The sequence below is a fragment of the Cydia strobilella genome, chromosome 6 (assembly GCF_947568885.1).
Source record: "Cydia strobilella chromosome 6, ilCydStro3.1, whole genome shotgun sequence".
Taxonomy (NCBI): domain Eukaryota; kingdom Metazoa; phylum Arthropoda; class Insecta; order Lepidoptera; family Tortricidae; genus Cydia; species Cydia strobilella.
In genome coordinates, this window is record NC_086046.1 from 17,377,538 (window position 1) to 17,403,050 (window position 25,513).

At 37.0% G+C, this 25,513-nt stretch overlaps 2 protein-coding genes across 2 annotated transcripts in view; one reads left to right on the forward strand and one right to left on the reverse strand.

Moving 5' to 3' along the window:
* Positions 1-25,513, forward strand: part of LOC134742445 (FACT complex subunit spt16) — a 261,308-nt gene that overhangs the window by 139,354 nt on the left and 96,441 nt on the right. The window lies entirely within an intron of this gene.
* On the reverse strand, positions 148-25,182 carry LOC134742174 (NADPH oxidase 4-like). Its single transcript, XM_063675154.1, has 12 exons — positions 24,885-25,182; positions 16,700-16,795; positions 16,292-16,490; positions 14,860-14,957; positions 12,908-13,086; positions 11,617-11,731; positions 9,389-9,484; positions 3,666-3,800; positions 3,049-3,155; positions 1,664-1,786; positions 615-1,055; positions 148-321 (listed from the first exon to the last, which is right to left on the reverse strand). Exons 1-12 carry the CDS (start codon positions 24,936-24,938, stop codon positions 201-203), a joined length of 1,764 nt encoding a protein of 587 aa, XP_063531224.1. The 5' UTR covers positions 24,939-25,182; the 3' UTR covers positions 148-200.

Genomic DNA, 25,513 nt, shown 5'->3' on the forward strand with positions numbered 1-25,513 from the left:
AAGCCAGTTAGCATAATGCTACACAGACATTAACTGTATAACTTGGCGAAAGCTCATCAATGTCAGCTTATAACTCTCCATAAATACGCAATTGGAAAACTTTAATATTGGCTTGGTTTTGTGATGGGTAGAAAAAAAGGAAACTGCTTTCATTAAACCATTTTAATAGCATTTTAATACAAATGTAAGCACAATACTTATTAAGAGAATCCTTCGTGTACGAATGTAAATTTTGTTTTGCCTCTTGAGATATGTTTACATTTATTTCTTAACAATTTTACTAATTTCTTTGGTCCGCAGCAATATAAGTTTAGGTGATCCCTGTAAACAAATACAACATATCTAAGTATTATTTAGCCATACCGGAGGACTTCGTCAGGATTTTATAATAAATATTTCAGGTCGTCAAAAATATTGTTTAAGTTTAAACGACGAAAAATTCAATTGAGTTAAATTTACCATCTTGGAACAGTGATCTAAAGTCATAGAGGGGGCAATCAGTTTCCTAACTGCGATTTAAGTGCCTATCCCAATTAAATAAATTTTCATAAGTATTTGTTACGTCATAAGGAGTATACAAAAAATCATTCTTAACTTCTTAAATTAGAACTTACTCTGGATATAGATGCACCCAGGAATCAAACAGTTGATTCCAATGAGGCCTGCCTCTCCTCACCCTGCACGCCAAATGGGGAAACTCTTTTGCTATACTATAATCTTCACTCACTCCTTCTTTCGTAGCATTGTTTAAATAATCTCGTCTCTTTCTATTCGGTGTGAGAAGAGTCGCTTTATCATTAGTAACTACTCGAGTTAGAGAGCTTTTTTCGTCAAGGAGTACGTGTGTTGCAATTTGATCTTTATTAGTATGAATACTTGGTACATTTTGGACTGTACTCGTGACGTAGAGTTGTAGGTGCAGCCGGTCAGGTTTGTTGGCATTTCTGAGTTCTATGAGGGTTTTGGTTGCGAGCTCTGTCAGCCATGTCAGTTCTTTTTCGTGTCGGACTATCCATATTAGGTGGATTCGTCCGGGTAAACGACTTGTTGGGTTCCTGAAACAACGAATTGAGAGATTGAAAATTGAGAACTAAAGCCTTCACTCTAAGCATATGCAACAACAGAATATTAAAACTATATGTATGTATATGTAAATAACTATTAGTGATATTATTCATAAAGTTTGAGGAGTTTTAAGAGGCACAATTGCTGTCTTAACGTGGCTCTTTTCGTGAATAATAAATACTAGGTACTTATAGTTCAGTAAGTAAATGTTTCGTGAGGGTACTTGTAGTTGAATTTAAAGGTTTCTTTAATTACGATTAATTTATTTAAAAAAACTTGGATTTTTTTCTCGTATATGGATCAAGAGATAGTCCTTCGTCTTTCTGAATAAAAATAAATAACATTTTCTGATAAAAAAAGGGGAGTAGAAGCAAATTTAATCCTAAATTAAGCTGTAACATCGGTAAGATCATGGCGCAAGCATCCACACGATCGCCTGTACAACGCAACCACCCGGCGAGTCAACTCGTGGGTCACAGGCGATGATAGACGATGACTGGCGGGGACTGCCGAGTATGCCATCTACACTATCGTGCCCGCCAGTCATACACGATATAGGTAGGTCTATATTCTTTATTAGGTTAAATATGAAAGTTACAGCAGCATGTGATGCAACAGCGACACGAAGGGAGTGACGCCGACGCCCGCCGCCACGCACACCGCCACGCGCCCGCTCCGGGCCGCTTCCATCGGCGATGAGAACGGGCCGTCCACTAGCATACTGCAATCACACGAGTGTGACTTATTGAACGGCCGAGGTAAGAGAGATTGAAGCTTTGGAATATTTGAGTTCAGAAATACCAATTTATACACCGCAGTTTTACAAAGCGCTAAACTGTTTAACTAAATAGTACATTATTGTCGAGGCTCGGAAGTAGCTATTTGCTGGCTGAGGATTGGTTTTAAACGGACGACCTTGGGAGTCCGTTTAATTGAATCCGAAGCCAGCAAGTAGCCTTCCAGCCGAGTCATATATAGTGCTTTTCTCAAAAATGGCGCAATAAATACAAATAAAAGAGAAATATTTTACAGAAGCAACGTTCTTATATATATATTTTCAAAGAAAAAAGTAAAAAGATTTGCTTTGCCGCCGTTTTTTTTTTATAAAAAATAGAAGTGTATTTTTCTGCTGAAAATACGCCAACCTATTTGAGACACCTAAATAGTCGCGGTACCAACATTATAATAATAAGTACTGATCATCTGTTTGGCTGTTTAATGGACCTATGCATACCTATGCCTTCATTTGATATGGCCACTTAAACTTTTAAAAAGTTTGGAACTCGACAAATAATGGAATTTGTATGCAACATTGCGGTCCTGAAATCGAGACTGCAATGTTTTTAACTTTAATTTTTTGACTGACCATAAACTACGCACTTCGCGACCTACTTTTTAACCGGCAACGTCGACTTTGCCGTCCATTTTTGAGAAAAACATATTGGGATACGAATACATAAGAATAAACAAAAAGTAATTTGCCTGCAATTTAAGACATTTTAAAAACGTACGTAAACATGATAATACATTTAGATGGTACGAGGAGTTGGTACGACTTTAAGCTCCGATTTTTTTATTGTGTTATTTTCACAAGGTGCACTGCACTATACGTATTATTTGCATTTGCACAGTATCGGTACCTACAGTCTGGCAAAAAAGAGTAGAAATTAAAAAGTGGCAACACTGTAGTGTCGTCCCTTTCAAATCAATCTAAGAAAAACGGGACGACACTACAGTGTTGCCACTTTTTAATTTCTACTCTTTTTTGCCAGTCTGTACGTATAAAATAAATATAGTCTGTCAAAGGACTGTCTCATTTCAAACATAGACAGAGAGAATCATACTTTCTTTGTCTTACACTAGGACTAGCACAAGTAGCACACAAAAGAAAAGTATGAGTATAGTTTTTTTGTTCTTATTTACTGACAAGATTTGCTTGACCAACTATATGCACATTATGTAGTTGCGATTAGACAGACTCACCTAAGATTGTTTGGTCCGTTCTGCAACAGTAGCCTCTCTAACGCCTCAGTCCAATCACCCTTTACTCTTATCCAAACAATTAAATTTCTTTGACTAGATGTAGGAACCTGCAACAAAAAATAAACATATACTTAAGTCAACTTTTAAAATGTTACTTACCTGTATAATTTTCTAAAACAATAGTTTTTGGGCGTAATCTCGACAGGAAAAACAAAAAATATGGGTTAACGTTTTGTTTTTAGTTTTCTACACGTTGCTGGTTGGATTTGAATTGGAAAATAGCGCGCATTTGAATTTACGATTTTTGCCCGCCTGATGGTAAGCAGTCACCGTAGCCTATGGACGCCTGCAACTCCAGAGGTATTACATGCGCGTTGCCCACCCTTTAAAAACCTATATAGGCTCTAGGGTGTGAGACTGAACACCCTGCCGACGGCGAGTGGTGTGGTGATAGAAAGTGGTCGTTGGCATCATGTCATGTCAAACAATTCTTCAGGTTTTTTTGTAACCCGTGCGGAGCCCGGTTCGGGTTGCAAATATACGATAAAGCTAATAGGCATTAAAACTATAAAGATGGGGGAGATGCTCATAGCCCTGATTGGTTCCTTAGTACTTACTTTAACAACAGTAAACGGGTGCCACTCGAGGCTGGAGATGTCCAGACACTGCAACAGGACGTACTGACCCGCGCGGCAGCTGAAATTCTCGTAACCCAGGGTCAGACTGAGCGTGCGCCCTGCCATATGCGTTACCTGAAAAATATTTCCGATATTCTTAACAACTATTCAAAGAAGTAATTCATATACAGATTTGGCTTCTAACGTATTTCGGTTCGCATAGTTTGGTAGATATTAATTCTTAGTTTAGATTTAGGTTAAGATTAAATAATAGTTATTTGTGCAACAAGAGAAAAGTTGGTTTTTCTTGCGAGTGTTTATTTTGAGTCCCGAGAAAGCGAAAGATTCTATAATTGAATCACGAGCGAAGCGAGTGATTCTAAGGTAGAATCTTGAGCGTAGCGAGGGACTCAAAAACACGAGATGTAAAATAACTTTTCTCTCGTGTTGCACATATAATTTTTCACCTCAGTAGTGAGAACATATTAAAGGTTAAAATGTATTCCGAATTACACAGAATAAACAGAAAAAAAAAGTATTATAATATGTACGATACGATAAGATACGATACGATACGATACGTTACGAGACCGGACCGGAACGGACCGGACCGGACCGTACCGTACCGTACCGGACCGGACCGGACCGGACCGGACCGGACCGTACCGTACCGAACCGGACCGGACTTGACCGGACCGTACAGTACCGGTCCGGACCGTACAGTACCGGTCCGGACCGTACCGTACCGTACCTGACCGGACCGGCCCGGACCGTACAGTACCGGACCGGACCGGACCGGACCGTACCGTACCGTACCGTACCGTACCTTACCGTACCGTACCGTACCGTACCTTACCGTACCGTACCGTACCATAAAAAAAAAATGTAATAAAAGTATGAAGTTCATGGCCTTCACTAAATTAAAAAGCTACATTGTTTCACTCCAGGGAGTGACGAAAGTAGGCTTGTTCGAGCTGCTGAGGTGAAAAGATCTTTATTCGTCTTTTCTGTTCCTGAAATTTAATATTGGTGACACAAACGCCTATATTTAGATGCAACCTAAAAGTATGTTAGGAAGGTTTCCGATAAGTATAAATAAATCACGATCAGAATTAGCCTTCTATATGTCCATAATTTTCGGGAATAGAAATAGTTATTTGTTATACAAGGGTGCAAAGTTGTATTTTACCCGCGAGTGTAGAATTGAAACACAAGCAAGCGAAAGGATTCTATAGGTGAACCACGAGCGAAGCGAGTGGTTCTAAAATAGAATCCTGAGCGTAGCGAGTGTTTCAACACACGAGAAGTAAAATACATTTGCGCCCGTGTATAACACAAAACTTTTCACCTCACTATAGCGAGGAAAATGCAACATCCACAGGCGTTAGATCATCTTCATCACTGGAATCACTCATTTCTTTACGATATTATAACAGAAAACTCTGGAAGTTGTGTATTTTTACGCGAGTCGGTGAGAAAAGTTTTTTAGTAAAAAATTTGTTGACAATGTTGACATTTCTGACGTATGAAATGTCAACGATGCGTTTTGAAATTGCATCGACTCAACTTGTGCGTTCAGAATTATATTTAACATCATTATAAAAAAAAACAAACGTTTCTTATGGAATTTTAATGTTTATGACTTAAAATCATTAAATAAAGCTAAATTTGGTATTTTTCATTAGATTCTCAAACCATTTATTTAATGATAATTAATATCGAACGAATCATTATCATGATTTACGTTTTGTTATCTGTCAAGCTACTTAAACACGCTCCATCCAAGGTCAAATTACTTTCCCCACTAGTGGATAAAACGCGTTTTTCCCCGCTTGTATTGAAGGATAAAAGACAACTTTCCGAGCTAGTGAGGGGAAAAGATTATTTATAACTTGGTGTTAAGGTTGGAAATGCAAGTCCGTATCCTACCGACTGCGCCATATTAACTTTCGTTGTTTGTGACTTTTGGGAGTCGTAGATATATCAAAAACGGGCGCTGAGATAAGACTAATTTATTCTACTCAAATATCATACTATCCACTTTTGCCATGTACAAAGTAATGGCACCGATTTAGATTTAAAATTTGTCGCTGAAATCGACGAGGCATAGGTAGCTATGAATATCGAACTCGGCTCTCATTTACCTACAGTACCTCTATTGAATATGACTGTATGTACACCTCACTAGTGGAAATCAACCTACTACATAGTTGCGGTTTAGTTATTATTTAGTACCTAAGAGATACCTAACAATCTATGTATCTGATATTTTAGGTGCCTTAGTAACGCAGCGCAGACCATTCCCCATTGCCTAGGACCTACTCGAAACTGGTAAAAAATCGAACAGTATTAGCTTCCGCCCAGCAGCATTCGAACCCAGGACCATAGGCTTCACAGGCAGAGTCACTACCCACTGGGCCGGACCGGTCGTCAAATAAATGAAACTCTAAATTTCTTATATACCTACTTATATCAAATAAGAGCAATACTCAAAGCGTTCTACTTTTTTCAAAAAACCTACCTATCGGAAAAAAAATATTTATGCCAATTCCGTCATTATCTTCAAAGTAGCTTCTTATTCTACGAAGCATTTCTATCCTCATTTACTTTGTGAAAAGGATGTGGAATTCCCTACCGGCGTCTGTATTTCCGACAAATTGTATCTCAGACATAATATTAGAGTAGAGCTCAGTACCGAGTTACATAACTACAAGCACCATAAGTTAGTATTTCTAGTAAGACCACAAAATCTTAATTTTAATAAATGCTTACAATTTACATTAGCTTACAAAATTTATGCCGGTATTTAAAAAAAAGCTGTTCAGCAAATTATGGGAAATAATGCTTAATTAAGTCTACAAAATAAATAAGAACAGGAAGACAAGAACATCAAGAAGAGCGTACTTAATAAAAATCTAAAAGCACTTCCAGTTTTTTTGCTGTCACTATTTTATTACATGACTAGGAAAATATCAGTTTGCCCCATAAGCGCTTTTGTCGGTAAAAAGTCACACGACTAATTCATTTTCATAGCTTTTAAAATCCAATATTAATGCGTATGCGTAATAAAATCACGTCCGGAATCCATACAATGTATTCAGATATACGTAGTTGGGGATTATGCAAAGTTTAATCGGTTATTGGACCAAATCGCGAAACGTTTGCGACTGATGGCGTTATAACTGCCTGAAACGGCATTCAGATTTTCAATATCTGATATTGATTTGATATGTATATGACATTACTCTTACACCTCGGCCACGACAGGCACGCTCCTAGCGCGGCGGACGCTCATCACGCTCATGTCATCCCTGGCCCCGACCGCCATTAATAAATGTTTTAATTAACCAAAGCAGAGAGTAGAATCATATGCATATCAAATCAATAAAAAATGTAAACCTAATCTAAATGCCCCTCCTGTATTTTCGTCAAACTTTTTGTAAGTTCCGTGTCGCGGGGCTATTAGGAACAAAGAAAATTATTACGTTATTGGTATATTTTTGCCAGTCGCAATAATCGGATGGCCGAGGACAAAAAAATGGTCAGGGAGATCGGGCGTCGGTTGAGGGACAGAGGCTGTGACCCCCGGGCTGGATCTTACCTGGTCCAACAAATATCCTTAGCCATTCAGCGTGGCAACGCAGCTGGCATATTAGGAACATTTAGGCCAGGTAGGGACCAGTTCGGGACCTAAAAGGAAATTTTTGAAGGGACTAGTTTGTTATTATTAAGTTTTTATATACTAAGTGTATACAGTTTAGGTTTACAAGGTTAGTTTTAATTTTATAATATTGTAATTTATTGCAGTATAATCGGATTAATATCCTAACTATTCTCTACGGGCGAAATATCTTTATGAAAAGGTAACCGTGAACACTAACAAAATTAGTAAAATTATATTCGTACTGAACCAGAGGCTAATAAATATAGAAGACTCACAACCTCCATACAGCACTGCATGCCTCATCATTATTGTAGATGGGCTATTCGCTATTTTTGTGTTTTATTAGTTTTGTGTGTATGAAGCCTGTTACCTTACTGGCTACTTCGGGACATCAAAATGGAACATGGGACTTGCCTGACCACAGGCATAGGCATAACAGTACTTACCATGAAAGTATAATAAAACCATTTTAGTCATGTAACTTATTTATTAGCGCCATCTAGTAGAGATCTCCGAGAAAATCCAAAAAGTTCAAAGTGGAAGAACAAAAATAGTAAAAAATAACGTCACCTAGTTACAACAACGACTTAATGTTTAATACTCTTAATATTGTCTTCGGTTACCGCGATAGTTACTCATGAAATAAAACTATGAAAACGGATTATATCGCGTATATTGAATTTATAATACATCCCGACGTTTCGAACTCTTTACAGCGTTCGTGGTCAACGGGTGACTAACCAAGAAGAGTAAGAGTCACCCGTTGACCACGAACGCTGTAAAGAGTTCGAAACGTCGGGATGTATTATAAATTCAATATACGCGATATAATCCGTTTTCATAGTTTTATTTAATACTCTTGTTTAATTTAGGTACTATTAGTCTGACTAGACATAAACTCGTGTTAGCAGTCTAGTCTACCTGTATAGCAGATTAAACTTTGTGAATTGCCCCCCAGTGTAAACGGCACTTTATCAAAATAATGCCGGCAACAGCACCATTAATTTACTAATTTCATTTAGACTAGGTATTTTCGGTAGTACGGTTATTTATGAATATTAATTGCTCGATAAATAATCATTGAACCGTAACGCCGCGTCGCAGATTTATAGAAACATATCTCTATTAAGAGTTGGAGGTAATAAATTAATATTGATTAAGTATTTTCGACCGCGTTGTTTATAAAAGTATGAAACTAAGCAATTTCACTCGAATGGGTTATTTTATAACACTACCAGCAAATGCGATTGTTTCACGGCAGGATGAGTGGAATTTCCTTACAAAGTCGGCATCAAATAGACGACGGAATAGATGACGGCCAGTGGCCAAAATATATCGTAACATATAATCGTCGGTAACACTTTCAAAAATAGACTAGGTATACATTTTAGAACTTTAAAAAGTGCAAAATAAATAAGTACATATATACGCATATAATAAATAATAATATATTATCTTTGTTACGATAGAAATAAGGGTGTGTTTCGATATATTTGACCACCCTGGCCGTTACTTACTATCTATTTGATGCTGACTGGACCTATTGAACCCATGTTTTACAAATAAAGCATTTCAAACAACAAATACTAAAAAGTATGGAGCCCTCGTTGGGCGAGTCCGACTCGCACTTGTCCGGTTTTATTGTATCATGAGGGTAAAATCCAAAAGAAAGTCCAAAAGATGTAGCATTTCTCAGCGACAGTAGGTACTCATACAGCTCATGTTTTTAACAACAACGCGTGCTGTGCGGAAAGGAGCCATCTACTTTGACGCAAATCCCTAACCTGCCGCGCAGGGCCACTTGCGCGTTCCAGGGTTAGCCAACTAACTCGAAGTTAACCGTTTAGACAGTTTAACCCTGTATAAACGGTTAAGCTCGAGATAGTTGACTAACCCAGGAACGCGTAAGTGGCCCTAACATCCGCGGTCCTTCTCTTACGCATTCACTGCCAGGGGGCGTGGCCTAGGAACAAACTTGTATGACGTTGAACGCACATGTGCGTTGGGGGCAGTGAATGTGTTAAACAATATGTATTGTAGACATTGTTTTATGACTCACCTGTATAATGTCCACTCTCGCTAGGTTTCTGGACAAAACCCGCCACAGGAGATCAAGGAAAAAACACGAAAGAGGACAGGCCATCCAAATCCAAGTCTGAAATTGGAATAGAAAAGCTTTATACAAAAAACTTTTTTTTAAACTACTAGTACCTATAAGAAATCATTATTTATTAAACATTAAACTCATAGTGTTCAAACTTAGTGGATCATAGAGCGTGATGTCATGTAACATGTTAAACAAATGCAAACGAGCAGCCTCAGTGCACGCGGCACAAATCGGAGAACACACCGTAAAAGGTCGACAGATAAGAGAGAAGAGAGCGCCAGCTAGTACGTACTACTCAATAGTTCTAAATTACAACAAAACGTGTGTATTAACAGAAACTGCGTTATCGAGGCTTATAAGCTCGAGTTAGTTCAGCAACTAAGAACATTAATACCAGAACATTAAGGCCAAAAACGAAAGCTATTAGGAACTAGGTTTCGAAACATTTCCCTTTCCATTACATTAATTTTACCTAACACGCACCTAAAACACATTTCTAGGCGTACGAGGGTTTTAATAAAGTTACAGGTCTAACCTACTTCTAAACAAAACTCGACTTACATTTACGAGCTACATAAATTCATAATATTGAGCGATGTTATCTGTAAATTAAATGTATTTATTTGGTTGTGAGCCTGAAGAGCTTTTTCAAATGACATTATAGTATAGTACAATACCTATTCATATAAGTAAGTAATATATCTGATGGCTTGGCCAGATCATATGTGCCATTTTCAACCAAAAGGGTACTTAATATTGTCGCTTGTCAGTAAGGCGCTATTTCCATGTAGCTTCAACTAGAAATCAACCTTATCGACAAGCGACAATGTGGTACCTTTTGGTTGAAAACGTCACATATATAGAATTGATCACTTCATAATATACAGGGTGGCTAAAAAATAAGAGCATTCCCGTTGCCAGGGAGGTTTTGGGATTATACTGAGCAACTTTTACTATGGGACCAACCACGAAATCACGAAAAAAAATTTTACCTTCTCATAGAAAATTGACCAGCCAAAATGTTGAACCAGCCAAATTTTTTTTAGCGATTTCGGGGTTGGCCCCATAGTAAAGTTGCTCAGTATAATCCCAAAACCTCCCTGGCAACGGGAATGGGGGAATTCTTTAGCCACCCTGTATAGTTTAGGTTTGACTTTCTCGTGATGTGACCGATCATTTCATGGAATGATTGCCACATCATGAAAAGATATATTCTAGGATCTGACCACGACACATCCATTTATATACATATATTATATATAACAGGTCCATGCGTATTATAAAGCCAAGTACCGAAATGCAACAACAGATAATGGCATTCTTGTTCGATTCGACATTATAGCTAAATAAACGATCGAGGTCACTGATGAATAAGTTTAATGGGAGGCGTGGTAGGAAGCAAGGCGTTTGGTAAGCAATGGGACTATAACAACGCTGAAGGACGAGCTATTATTGAAAACCGTAAGTAATTTGACCAAAATAGATCCAAAGACCTTTTTACTGCAATCACAGGAAATGAACTAGGTGTAGCTAATAATTTGATTAGTTGAAAGCACTAAAAACGGCATTGTGACAGGCATAATTTAAGGAGTCATATACTAATAAGTACGCCGCCGCCTTCCTGAAAGGCTCGACACTATAAAAATCGTTCCACGTGTAAACGTTGAATCTTAGTGTGTGCGGACCCTAATGTGTTGTACAATTGTACATATTGGATTCTCTAACAAACTGCAATAGGCACATGTACATTACCAAAGCAAGTGCTGCCATCTACCGTTTTCTTACGTTTTCTTGTGCATAGTAGGTTCTGCCATTTTGTGGGCTACATCGGAAGCATAAACTTCACATTTAGGTACGCCTCGCGCCAAAAATCTGACGGCTCCTGTGCTGCCCCCTATAGTTCATGCAAGCTCCCTTGCACTTCCATACATTGTTAAAACTGGACATTATAGCAGTCACCCCATTTATTTACATTGCTATTTTACACGTTGCTGTGACAAACTATAGTATTTTTCACACAGCTTGGGTGCGGTGACGTGACGGCTGTCATCCTCATACAATTATCACCTTTAATTATCAGCTAATCACCATGTATCACTGTATCCAAGGTATGTGAAAAATGCTATACTCAAAAGTACAACGACTCAAAGTAAATAAAAGTACATATCAACAGCACTCACCTTTGACTGTATAGAAACGAAAACTGGAGAATCCCCGGAGGAGTTATACGTATTATTAGTTTCATACTCATAATTCAGTCTTTCTTCTGGTAGCAACTCCCTTTTCAGCACGCCACTGAAAACAAAAGTGATCTCACTGAGAATGTTTAAACATAAACTCGGCACTAAGTGCTGCAGAGAAACATTCAATAAATAATTTACTGTAAAGTAAAGTGAAAGTAAAATTAAACGTTATAAACAGTTGCCTATTTCGGCATCTAAGCACTATATCAAATAGTTGTTCATTATGAAAGCTACATGTAGGTATAATTATATGTTACAAATATAGGTACCCTAAAAGTGGTCGTTTGTAAAATTAACGCACAGTGCATAAGGTCGAGCAATTTTGATCCGTGTGTTGATTGTTAACACATCAATGAAATCCAGTTAAAATTATAAAATAAGCCTTTATTAAGGTCATGCAGCTAGGTCATGGCATTACGTAAGAGGATTTAATACTTGGACACACGGTTGACGACAGGCGTTAACGAACGTTCGAATAATTCGACTGTAGCCATTGATTGACATGAACAACGTGTAACTTAAACACTTTGGTATCTGTGACACGTGAAAGTAACAATATAAAATAACAATAAACCTTACTGTAGATTTATATAAAGCGCACTTTAAAAGATAATCAATCAACAAAAAATACGGCAAGTAGAACTGGTGCGTCCACCAGAACACATTTTTAGGGTTCCGTACCTTTTAGGGTAAAAACGGGACCCTATTACTAAGACTCCGCTGTCCGTCTGTCCGTCTGTCTGTATGTCTGTCACCAGGCTGTATCTCATGAACCGTGATAGCTAGACAGTTGAAATTTTCACAGATGATGTATATTTCTGTTGCCGCTATAACAACAAATACTAAAAACAGAATAATATAAATATTTAAATGGGGCTCCCATACAACAAACGTGATTTTTTTGCTGTTTTTTTCCGTAATAGCACGGAACCCTTCGTGCGCGAGTCCGACTCGCACTTGGCCGGGTTTTTTTTTTAAATCACTTTATTGTACAAAAAAAATGTTAACATGAAATTCATACATTTTATTTTTATTTAGTCTAATATAATCAAATGCTAAAAATTACAATTTAACAAAGCTCCATAAAACTGTAATTAGTTTGACTGTGGAGTCAAGTATCAATCTCTTTTTATACTTAGTTCTATAATTGTACATACATGGTAGAGCCGTCATTGTACCTAAACGATATGCTACCAATATTAACTCTTCATCTGATAAACAAGCTTACCTTAACGGATGAACTATCAGCAGAGCCATAAATGGCAAATAGAGCTGATGCGTGTACCAAAACCAGTTATAGAGGCGCCTTCGTACCACTCGTAGCGACGTCAGGCCCATGGAGACAGTAATAGCCAGCATGGCCGCACCAGTCAGGCCTGCTGGGCTCATTAGCAGGAAAAAGGGATTCTGGAATCACACCCATGGAAATAAGTTTGAAGAATGTAACAAACTAAGGGCTATCGTACTATTTCATTATTTATAGACCTCTGTGACTTTGTGACAGTCAAATTACGGGTAGTTGTGCCAAATAATCTTATTTTTATTAAATAAATTAGTCTAAGGTCCATCACAGCACAGCTCTATTGGTAGTCGTTAATCATCTAACTTTAATTTTTTTTAGTAACACTACCATCGTTCCGAAAAAAAAATTTCAAGTCACTAAGTATGGTATGGCAAATCAGTTGCAAGAGCTATTAATAAATGATTTGTACTAGACTTGTTTTAGTTGATGTTTTACTCTTTTATTGGCTTCTGGAGAAAGATCTTGTTTTTGTAATAAGTTTATCTCGATTATAATTACCTACCCTACCTATTAGCACAGAACTTAAGGTTTTCCGATCCATCCACCTGTACATAATCACGGGACACGTGTCATGAGCATGACGGCTGCACAATAGGCATAAGAAGGGGTCCTTTGCTTATTCGGATGTGATTACGCGACCTAATAGGGTCGGTTTATGCATGGACCTAAGAACGCACAGACTCTGCCCTGAGACAGCGATACCGGATGTAATTTCATAAGGGCTTCTACTAGTATATACGTCACCGATAATTGCATGCGATTTGCGTTACATTACAGAATTTGATCGTTCGATTGAACTCGTTGCACAGCCGACAATTATCTAAAATCACATGCGATTTGTTAGAAAGTCTGTAGAGCGTAGAGGTGTTATGTTAACACGAAAATTTCGCATACACGTATACGGCCTTATCAGGTTTTATTCATTCACCGCTCAACCCTCAAGTGTGACTGTATGCGTGTCGCGCCTAAATACAAGGAAATCAGCGACGACGTCCGTGTATTCCGAAGTCCATGGGTTCATGCGTGAATGTAGTATACCAGCGTGTTAAATTTCTGTGTTAAGCTGTGAACGCAACGCTGAATCATGATTATTCAATTTAGGTATCTATTTGAAAGACTGTTTACTTCATCAATCATTAAACGGATCAGTAAACGGGGCATATTTACGACCGCTTATATCATGAACAGCTGTTTTATCCATTCACGCGTAAGAAGTTAATTTAGAATACGCACTTTGGAAACATATATAAATATACTTAACCACTTAATAGTCGGCGCAACATGGATATGGACCTCGCATTAAGCTTAGAAAATGTTATCACAGTGAACTCACAATGGTCTTAAGCGAGATAGACGCTATTGGCTACCAAATTCCGCATTTTGAAAAATTTACAAAAACTGTATTGACAAAAAAATACTATTTAATCATAGAATCTGGTCACAAAATTTCAGGAGAATCGGTTAAGAATTGCGACCAGAGGAGAACATCCGGACATACGAAAGCAAAATGCCTTCGGTCAATTATAAATGCGAAAGTAACTATCCGTCTCTTTCTACAGGTAACCGGTGAAACCGCTCAACCGATTTAGATGAAATTTGGCATGGGCATAGTACCTAAGATAGTTTTTATCAATTATCATCACCATCCCATGAGGATGAAGTCCAGGCAGGAGCTAATATTCTTTAGTAGCTTAGTATCTTTTGCTATTAATTTGCGGATATTTATTCAAAAAGTAGATCAAAGAAGTAGAGAAGCTGAGGCTGTCATTTAAAAAGGTATATATTGAATTTTTAGTTAGTTAAACATTAAACAGAGTACAACACTAGTGTATTTCCGAAACTGGAAGCAAACATCAAATTTAAGGCAAAGCACTAACCTCATTCTTGTACCTCGCGAAGTTAATTTCCTTCCGGCTCCGGTCGTAATTCCTCGAGAAGTTCCACAGGTTCACGAAGTGGGAAATGGAATGTATGACTGAAAGTTTCTTTTCAACTTAATGGACAAACAGGTAAAACTATGGAAGTTTTTTGATGCATTGTTGTGTTGTTCAGTAATCATCCTTCTTCAGAAGCAAAAACAACTTAATGCAGTATGTTTAGTGAATATTCTCGGAGTAAAAAATGTAACTGAATATGATATTTTATACATCAACACAAAATATTGTAAAGAAAAAAGAAAGAAAAGGATTATCACGTTCACCTCAAAATTAGCAAAAATGTTAATTATCAGCTCTCAAAATGCTGTGTGCAATAAAATGAGGCGACTTTGTATAACTAATAACGGGGTTATTTTGACAATTCAATTACAGTTTATTTTTACGAGTAGCTAGCTTGTTAATCCTAAGTAATCACAATAAAATGGTTCGTTTTTACACAAACATATATAGGTAACTAATATTAATTACCCATGTTGTTTCTTTTAATTCTTAAAACCACCCCACTTTATGACGACTGTGTGTTCTTCAAAACAACGGCATATTAGTAGTCACACCGGAGTAAATCAAGTTATATCACGAAATCGAAATATGTACTTACACACCTTCCTACGAAAACTAACTGCAAAACTAGCTCGAAATTCTAAGCAGCTAGGTGCCCACCATTAGCCCCGTCTCAAGAACTTAATGGTGCTCCCAGACCGGGGCCTTTTAGCTCTAAAGTGATTTAGGGCTGTTTCGCTTTGTGAAAGCAAGCCATGTTAACTGCACGCCTACTATAAATTTATGGGACGGTATTGATGCATTCCGGGCTACAGGAATTTTATGTAGGTACATGTGTATAAATCAAAGCGCGCTGCATGAATACTTGCCTTATTACTCCGTCAATTATGCATATGCACGGATGTCCGATGTAACATATAACCGAACGGCTTGATGTAGCTCGCGCGTATTTATTGATATTCCGGACTTATTGATACCATAGTCAAGCTATGTTTCTTCAATAAGCGATGAAATATTGTCCTTATTTTTGTGATAATTGACGATGAAACAAGGTGTTTGTGTCAATCGGAATTAAGACGACGGAAATGTATTCGGGTAATTTTTCTTATTTTATAGCCCAGCTAGATTATTATAACTAGGATCAATCGGCCGGCACAATTCACAGCGCCCGAAAAGGTTGGCTAGATTAGAAGATAGAAAAGTTCTCTCTCTCTCTCCATTGCCGGCCTAGGCCGAAATACCGCAAATTTTTGATTTGACCACAACACGGAGTGAGTGTGAAAAGACGGACGAACGTAAGCAAAGCAGTCAGGTATTAATTAATTCCCGATCTCCGTAGCAAATGTATTAAATATATACATACGATACTCACCAGCAAATACAACAAGGGTTATCGCAACGGACATGTGAAAACTTTTTGCTTTTTCCAGCCAGAAAAAGAAAAGTCCAGGCCAAAGTTTCGACAAAATTCGATAAAGAACTTGGTTGAGCTTCTTGCACAGGGGAAGTAAAACGAGTGCACAACATATATTTAGAACCGTTGCAGTCCCACGGGAAATACATAGACCGATCTAAAAACAAAGAAAGCTGCGGTGAGTATGAAGTAAAGAGTTTCCCCCTGAGGGATAGTGGATAGAGTAGTGTTTTAAGGACTTTTTTATGGACTGGCGTTATACGGCGCATCTTGCGAACATAATTCAAACTGCTCTAGTGTGCGCGTTTTCAAGCTAGCCGTAGGCGCTTCGAACTGCCTGTACATAAACAAGTCTAAGCAACTTACCCCTAATATTTCTCGTAAATAGTAAAACTGCCGACTAGTTTGGTAAAACGTAAAAGTGGTATAAAACACGTAAATGACTAGTGAGATCCATGATATCTGGAACAAACAAAAAGTCCATGTCAGTCGTGTCACCCTGCTATTACCGATGCTAGACGAACCGAACCTTACGTGTCGTGTAGCAATAGAAATAATAGCGAGCAACCAACAGTACACCGGTAATGACTGTTTTCTTTCCATTAACTATGCATGTCAATCTGTGCTGTTTTCAGACGTAAATTTAACACAACACTGTAACAGCAATTAAATTGGAATATCTTTGTCGAGCTCACACCCTCGCGTTCTGGAGAGTGTGAGCCCACGTATCCAATGCATTTTTGTTGTTATAATTTTAGTAGGTACGTCAAATGTATATTCGAGGATAAGACCCTAAATAAGAAGAAAAATATTGTTGTAGCATTTGTCCGCAGCAAAAGTGAGGACAAGTAGAGTAAAATTAGGTAGGTATTAGGTACCTAAGGTTGTATTTAGATTTGAGATGAATAAATAGCTGGATATTTTTTTTTTGTTTCGGGTCTATTACGAACAAAGATAATTTAAGACGTAACCTTCAAATATTTCACCCCCGCAATACTTGGAACAAACACCAAATCAATTGAATCTGCTTAAACCTATTATTAGGCGTAGGCAGCCCCATATATTTCACGAGACGGAACCGAATACCCATTACATTCCCCGGTTGTAATCCGAATTCAAATTATGCACAATCGCACATCGCACATTTGGTAATTTGGCGAATAGTTACACTGTTCGGTTGGTAGGTAGTTTAGCAACTATAACCTAGTAACTGTAATTTAAAGTTACATTAATTACGTGCTATAGGACGTGTACGTCAGCGTGCGTGAAATAAACTACTTATATGAAGTATACAACTCCTCCTATACAATATCCTCAAACAAAGCAGCTTTTATCCCTTTTAAGCCAAGTGACTAAATAAGCCAAGCCTATGAATAAGCCAAGTGACTAAATCAAAGATCATAAAATATATTAAGGTGAAGGTGGCCGAAACCAATAGGTATTTCATGCCATTCAAATGTCTATATCGAGTGAAGAATTAATTCGTGAGTGAAGATTATGTATAATCGTGTAACCGTATTGTGGAAGAGGGCCCTTAAGGAAATCGAATCGAAAATTTAACTCGGGCTCTGCCCACCTCCCTTTAATAGCGACGCCTTGAAATATAAGCTGGCGTATACAAGTATAACAGCGTACCTACTTCAGACAGACACCATTCAGGCTGTGCGTTACTACATTCTCTATGCGCCGCCTTTGAAAGCAGCTCCATTGAACAACTAAATAGAGCCGATGCGATTCGATGACAGCGGATCTGGAGTGTTCTCGCATTAATTAATAGCTGGGACGTGCTACAGTATCATTTTCATTTACATGCGTCAACGACTGTGCGGAGTGGTGGCGGCCGGTGATTGCATTTTTGACAAGCTCACTTTTGAACGGACGCCTCTTTTAGTTGTCAAATGTTAAAATCTTTTATTTTTAGAAATAATCTCTATTTATGCATCGGAATATGAAAGTACATAGTTAGATTTTCATAAAAGTTACGTGCTTAGATAATATACATTTTTCTTTACTTGTCTTTTATGAATATAAAAAGATGACCGTTTCCAAATCGTAACTACATATATATGTTACGGGCAATTTGATAACCGGGCAGTATAAATAATGACCGGTCATTATGAATAATGCCCAAGAGCGTCGGGCAAAGTGATAAATGTATTACTTTGGCCCGTCCATATTAATTATGCCCGACGGCCCTTGCTCCATTAAATAAATCAAGGTTTGAGATTGAATTTATCACTTGGACAGGGCAGTATGAACACCTACTTCCGTACTTCTAGCCGGGCAATGTTATAAATTCGTTCGCGCCGTGGTAGAAGCAGTTTATTTCTGTGGGGGGTTGCAATTCGAACCTAACCCAAACCTACTTTTCTAAAAACAGTTCTTTTCTCGGGGGGGGATGCAATTCTATCCTAACCTAAACCTACTTTTCTGTAAGCAGTTCCTTTCTGTGTGGGGTTGCAGTTCTAACCTAACCTAAACCTACTTTTCTGAAAACAGTTCTTTTCTGTGGAGGGTTGCAGTTCTTACCAAAACTAAACTTACACTACATTGCCCAAGGTAGGGCGGTCATTATTCATACTGACCGGTCAAAGTGATTAATCGTGAGTTTTAATTACATTTCCCATTTGATGCTATCATTATTCATAGTGACCGGACTTGTAAAGTTGCCCGTAACACATAATATATCAATCCCGCAAAGAAATACGCGCTTATTATGCAATAATCAAATTAATAAAGCATGGTTTAAAGTAACCCCGCTTTATCCTATCATAAAGTTGGTACCCCATTTTGCAGTATCGATGTAATTACATTTACATACATGTATATTCTATTCTACCTAGGTTAACTAGACGTTTTGAGCAGTTTAAATGCAGCAAAAAAATTATGTAGAAAATTTTTTGTGTTGTGTATTAGGTCGCATTAAAAATGTAGATATATCGGTCACTATCACTATCGGTAGTAAATTTTTAACTTCGTAATAGTAAACATACAGAGCTTGTTTCTAAGCAGACTAATCCCAGGTGACCCAGTTTCGTGTACAATATTCATGAAGTTTAATGGCAGGAACAACTACACACTACCGGGTGTTTCTGACAATGGGAGTTTACGCAAAGGAAGATTCTAGTCATCAAACTTATTAACTAGTTCATCACATAATTTTACAATATTTGGGTTTAGAAGGCAAAATATATATAGGCAGATTAGCTAAAAGTATCATATCATTTACATATTAAATGGTATCGGTACCTACCACGTTGTTCCTTCGTCACCCTTGCCTCGATGTACATATGAATCTTTATTCACCACTAATAGACAATAGAAGAAACAACCGAAATTTAAACAAACTAGAATTTCCTTTTTCGTCATTAAAGCTTGTAACATCTAGGCCATCTAGCCCACATTTTATGTCTATCAAAATTTATAATCAACTTCCGAATTCTCTGAAAAACTTAGAAAATCCTAAATGATTTCAAAACAAGTTAAAATCTTCCTTATAAATAATAGCTTTTATAGTGTATATTATATTATGTATATGTAGATAGTGTGAATGACTACTTTAACGAAAAATAATATGAACTGTAATAGATGTCATATATTAAAGAAAAAGTGACGAAGCCCTCCAGTGGTGAAGGCCGGATCCGACAGACACAGTCACACAGTCAGACAGTTTATAATTTATATATAGTAGTGTGACTACTTATTAAACACAAATCAAAAATATTTAATAAAATAGTTTGATTTGTTCCCAAAGTTGAGGAAAAATAATATGATTAAAATGATCTTATAATATGTAATAAAAAAAAATTATGTTTAAAATAGTTTGTAGTTTTACGAGTAGGTTAACTGTAGTATAAGTATATTTTCAGTTTATAATTTGTACATCAATGTTTTTCAGACGAATACATATAATATCCCTACATTAAAAACACCATACCTTAATCGCCCTGTATTATAATATTATCAAACTATAATTTATTAATAGACCAATGCTACACAACTGACGAATATTTTGCCAACGCACTTGATTAAAATGATTCTAGGAATATATTGTAGTTGACTTTTTTTTATTTTTACATAATAACAATATTTAAAAAAAACTATAATGTAGTAATAGGTAGTTATAGCACAAATACAAATTATATAGTCAATAGTTCTTACAAAGTCATAGCTATAGGTATCGTCACTCATGTGTCTCCTACTTGGTCCACATTAGGCGGCGCATGGTGAATGAATTAAAAACCACTTACGCTTCCACCAGGCTCGGAAGATTCTCAAATGATGACGATAATTTGATAAATGCTTATATATAATTAATGATGGGAGTAACACAAAGTGCCCTTGTTTTATGTACTATAATAAAATCGACTGACTCATGATTTTATTCCATTGGCCTCGTACTCCTTCCTACATGTCTTTGAAACTAATAGAAATAAATGAAGGAACCAGTCGTTATTTTGGGGATTACGAACGATAATAAAATTACGAACGCTTACAAACAGCTGGTCTAACGATTCATTTTACGAGTCTGTGCCTATATTAGTCGGTCTACTCGAAAGTGGCAAAGTAGGTAGATCTATATATTACTTAATAACTGCTAGACAATTAATGTTCCATAAAGACTAAACAACTTCCGCTGATCGCTATGGCGCTGTGGAGGCGTATCCAGAAAACAAAGGATCATATTTATTTTATTTGTTAATTATGTCGGAATAAGTATATAGGTAATCACCTGTACTCTCATTAGAATAGTTATTTGTTTTACAAGGGGGCAAAGTTGTTGTTTATGCTCTCGTGCTAATATTGATACCCGAGCAAGCGAAAGATTCCAAAATTGAACCACTCGCTAAAGTGAATCTTTTCGGGACTCGCTTATGAGTATTAAGTATAAATTATAACATTTATAACCAGTTATTTGTACAATTACATATAGGTTTACCGATTAATAAATCACTACATAGTAAAAAACAAGGTCGCTTTCCGCTCTGTATGTATGTCTGTCCCTATGTATGCTTAGATCTTTAAAACTACGCAACGGATTTTGATGCGGTTTTTTTAATAGATAGTGATTCAATAGGAAGGTTTATAATTTGTAAAGGTTTTGTGTAAACTAGTTAAACTACCCGTGCAAAGCCGGGGCGGGTCGTTAGTATTATATAATTAACAAAGGTTATTGCCGATGTACTTGATAATAACAATGATAACGCCTAAGATCATATCTCACGTAATTCAAGCCTTATTGGACGGTATCCTAACGCATTGGCAGCGCCTAGTAGCAGTCAACTGCCAGTTACTGTAATTTGATTAATAGGTTGATATACAACACACAGTGATTCTCCACATGTCTGTGATATTTTTCAGAGATGAACTGTATTGCCTAAGTAATAAGTCACGGTTGGTAGCTATAGCTACCAAAAGGAAGTAAGTGGCTATGTAACTACGTATCTACAAACAATTCATCAAGCGTCTTTGCTCTATGCAGCCATTCTCAAAGTGTACTCCGCGGACCCCTAGGGCTCCGCGAAGCCTCTGTGGGGCTCCGCGAGAATACATGTAATAATAATAAATAAGTTTTTGACAAAAATTTCATTTTTACCCGTCTGCCAAAGGAGGAGGGTAATGTTTTTCGAGTGTATGTAAGTATGTATGTATGTATGTCTGTTTCTTTGTGGCCTCCTGTAGCCTAAACGGCTTGATGAATTTTGATGTATGAGGTATCGTTAGATTCGTCTTGATCACGGGAGTATCATAGGATACAATTTACCCCGAAATTCCTACAGGAACATGTTAATTCTTCGTAAACTCAAGCACTTGTTCTGCAACTCCCGCGCACCTCTCGCGTAGCGGTCTGGTAGCGGGCAAAGAGGGCGTGGCCTGCCTTGTGGCGCGCGGTGCGGTACGAAGGGGGATATTCTCGAGTCTACAACCCGAACGCGGGCACACGCATGAGGGCACACGTCATTGACGGTCGACTTTTCTAAGTGATTTTTTTCGATACTTCCTCGTCCGAAGCGAAAATTATATAGTAATAACGTGTTCTTTTTTGTTCGTGTTTATCTCTTTACATTTATTCGTTCTTTCTAATTAATTAACTCGTTCTTTCGTTCCTTCTTTTCACTTCCTTCGTTCTTTCTAAAAAAGTTATAAATAAAAAAATAATTAACCCGACTGCACACTAAAAAGAGGAAAACAAGCCGCACAAGAATATTGTTTAATCAAATGCTAAAACCAAGCTATGGAATACCGTTTAAACAATATAAAATGCACTATGAAATGTGTTCGTAATACTTCGTATACGATAGTTAAATAAATAAAAACTTATTCTAAATACTAACTAAAATATAATTTATAAATGTTGATGGTAAGTATCGCAGGCGGGGACCAACTTGACCGCCACCAACGAAAATACCTACCTAAGTAACATTCTGCTAAATAGTAAACTTAACAACCAACAACCAAAATGACTATAAGTAACCCTCTGTTGGTCCCCGCCTGCGATACTTACCATCAACATTTATAAATTATATTTAGTTAGTATTTAGAATAAGTTTTTATTTATTTACCTATCGATTACGAACACATTTCATAGTGCATTCTATATTGTTTAAACGGTATTCCATAGCTTGGTTTTATCATTTGATTAAACAATATTCTTGTAGGGCTTGTTTTCCTCTTTTTAGTGTGCAGTCGGGTTTTTGGTTTTTTTATAATAATTATTTTTTTGGTACAAGCTTTTATCTCTGACTGTACTTTTCTTTCCACAGGCAACTAATACTCATCGAGACAATTCTAAAAACCCCAAACACAATTAGGTTGCGTTGTTTTATCACAGAGTTCCTATGACCACCTCCTGTCTCCATCATCAGTACCAGCTCGATGGTACCATAATATTGCATCGTCACCCGACTTACATATGTATGCAAATTTTCAGCTTTATCGGAAATCAAGAAGTGGGTCAAATTTAACTTGCAAGACTTGACCCTTACAAACATAGTTACATATTACATACATACTTACATAGGTACATTGCAAGTTAATAAAAAGCTTGTAAAAAACAGCTCTTTTATAGGTACATAGGTATGTCTGGTCTACAGTGACGAACGAAGTTTTTTTAATTTGGGGCTCCGTCAAATATTTCGCATTCCAAAAGGGTTCCGTCACCAAAAAAGTTTGAGTACCGCTGCTCTATAACAGCAGCTTAAAAGAAATAAGCAGATCATATTCTTAGGTACTTATAAGTACCTACTGATCGCGATTTTTCCGGCGTTCGGCGTTACAGCTTTTGATAGAAAACAATCAATAATTCAGTGTATATTACTAATATGTATATATATAAATATGACCACATCCTTGCCTATATCCCTACTAATACTCATATTATACATAATTATTATAAATATACACATCTTTATATATATACTCATAATCACATTGTACATCCTAGTGTAAATAGCTTTAATTTTACTGCACTACAAAAATAACTTGGTAACTCATACATTTATACAGGATTTCTATAGGATAATTAACTCAACTAATTTAATACGTAACTTTCTAGATCATCTGGCAGGTAGAAAGTCCCGACCAAATGGTCTAGCTAATTTTTATATGACTAATTAGATATTTAATTTTTACTTGTAAACATTACAGATTGCCTCAAGAACATTTTTTAAAATTGTTGGGCCCACATTGTTGTTTCTACCGGTATATTCGAGAAAAACCGCTCAAAATGATCTGCCACTTCACGGTCGGAACTTACTAAGGTGTCAGTAATAGATCTCCTAAACTACCTACCTACTTATGTAGGTGAAGCTCTCCACCATCAAAGTTGTGGACCTTCGTATGAGCTGTAAGTTTAGCTTACATATATAAAGTTAGTCCTTTTTTTAGCTTTACCTAAATTAAAGGTAATTGCAATTAGGTAAGGTGCAATTATGAGAATGTATTTTTTTTTCTTTCTGGTCGACGTTTCATTATACAGTGACAATCAAATCAAATTATAATAAAATTTTAAATTTACGGACTTGAAAATAAGTTGCCTTTTTCAGTAAAACAATTCAAATCAAAGTACATCAACCTAAATCTGGACATTCCGTACCTACGTGCCGCCTTGTGCCGCCTTTAGTAGAATCATAGAATGCAACCAAACTATTCGATCACGATCCCCCAGTTATACTTGGGAACACGTCGTTTCGCAACAATGCATAATACATTGCCGGTTTTATAGAATGTTCTTATTATTATAGTACTGATGTGCTAGGTAATGCATGCGTCATTGAATACTGATACTGTGAAAGGTCGCTGGCGTCACCGTGCGATTCTTGGAAAGATGACCAATTCACAAGTCTGTAGTCTGATATGCTGCGAGTTTTTGATTTAGTTAAAGAAGTCATGTAGGTACTCTACTAAACTAACTTCACGCATTAGTGGAGCATGAACACTAGACCATATCATATATTTACCTGATATACTTACCTAGATGAATCTTATGTAAGTACCAATATCTATTGTTTGGCGTACGGAAAAAGTTACAAAATATTAAAAATTAACTTACCAAAAAAATGCGCCTCATAAAAAATTCGTAAAAAACGCGGATTATTGTTGCCATTGTAAGTACTAAAATTTTATTAAGTTAATTAAGTTTGCAGTAATTAAACAACACATTTTAAAAATTTTTTTTTTCCAATTTTGCCTTTTAATTGTTTTCCTGCATTTGTTTTTTAGAGTTTCCGTGTGTCGGCGTCGGATTCCATTGTGAAGTTAAAATTTCAAAATTGGAACCAGCGTGTGATAAATTGATAATGTCCGGCCAGTGGCTGACACGGGCGGCGATGGCGGCGGGACTCGCGTACTGAAACGCGCTGAGATTCGGTAGGTCATATCATCTCGCGACATTATTCATAAACACAGCTTATGTAAGGGCGATTTGCACCGTTCACTTGCCAGAAGATTGAATATCCACATGACAGCAAACTAACTACGATATCCTTTACTAATATCTAACAATGGTAATGAACTAATGAACATTATATAGTATTGCATGGGTACTGTTCTGTTATAAATACCTACAATTAAACATTAGGTAATTTATATCTTCCAAGCGCTATCCGGCGCATGCGATGGCCTTCCTATTGCACGAATCAAAATAAAACAAACAAATAGTCACTATATTTTTTTGTTATT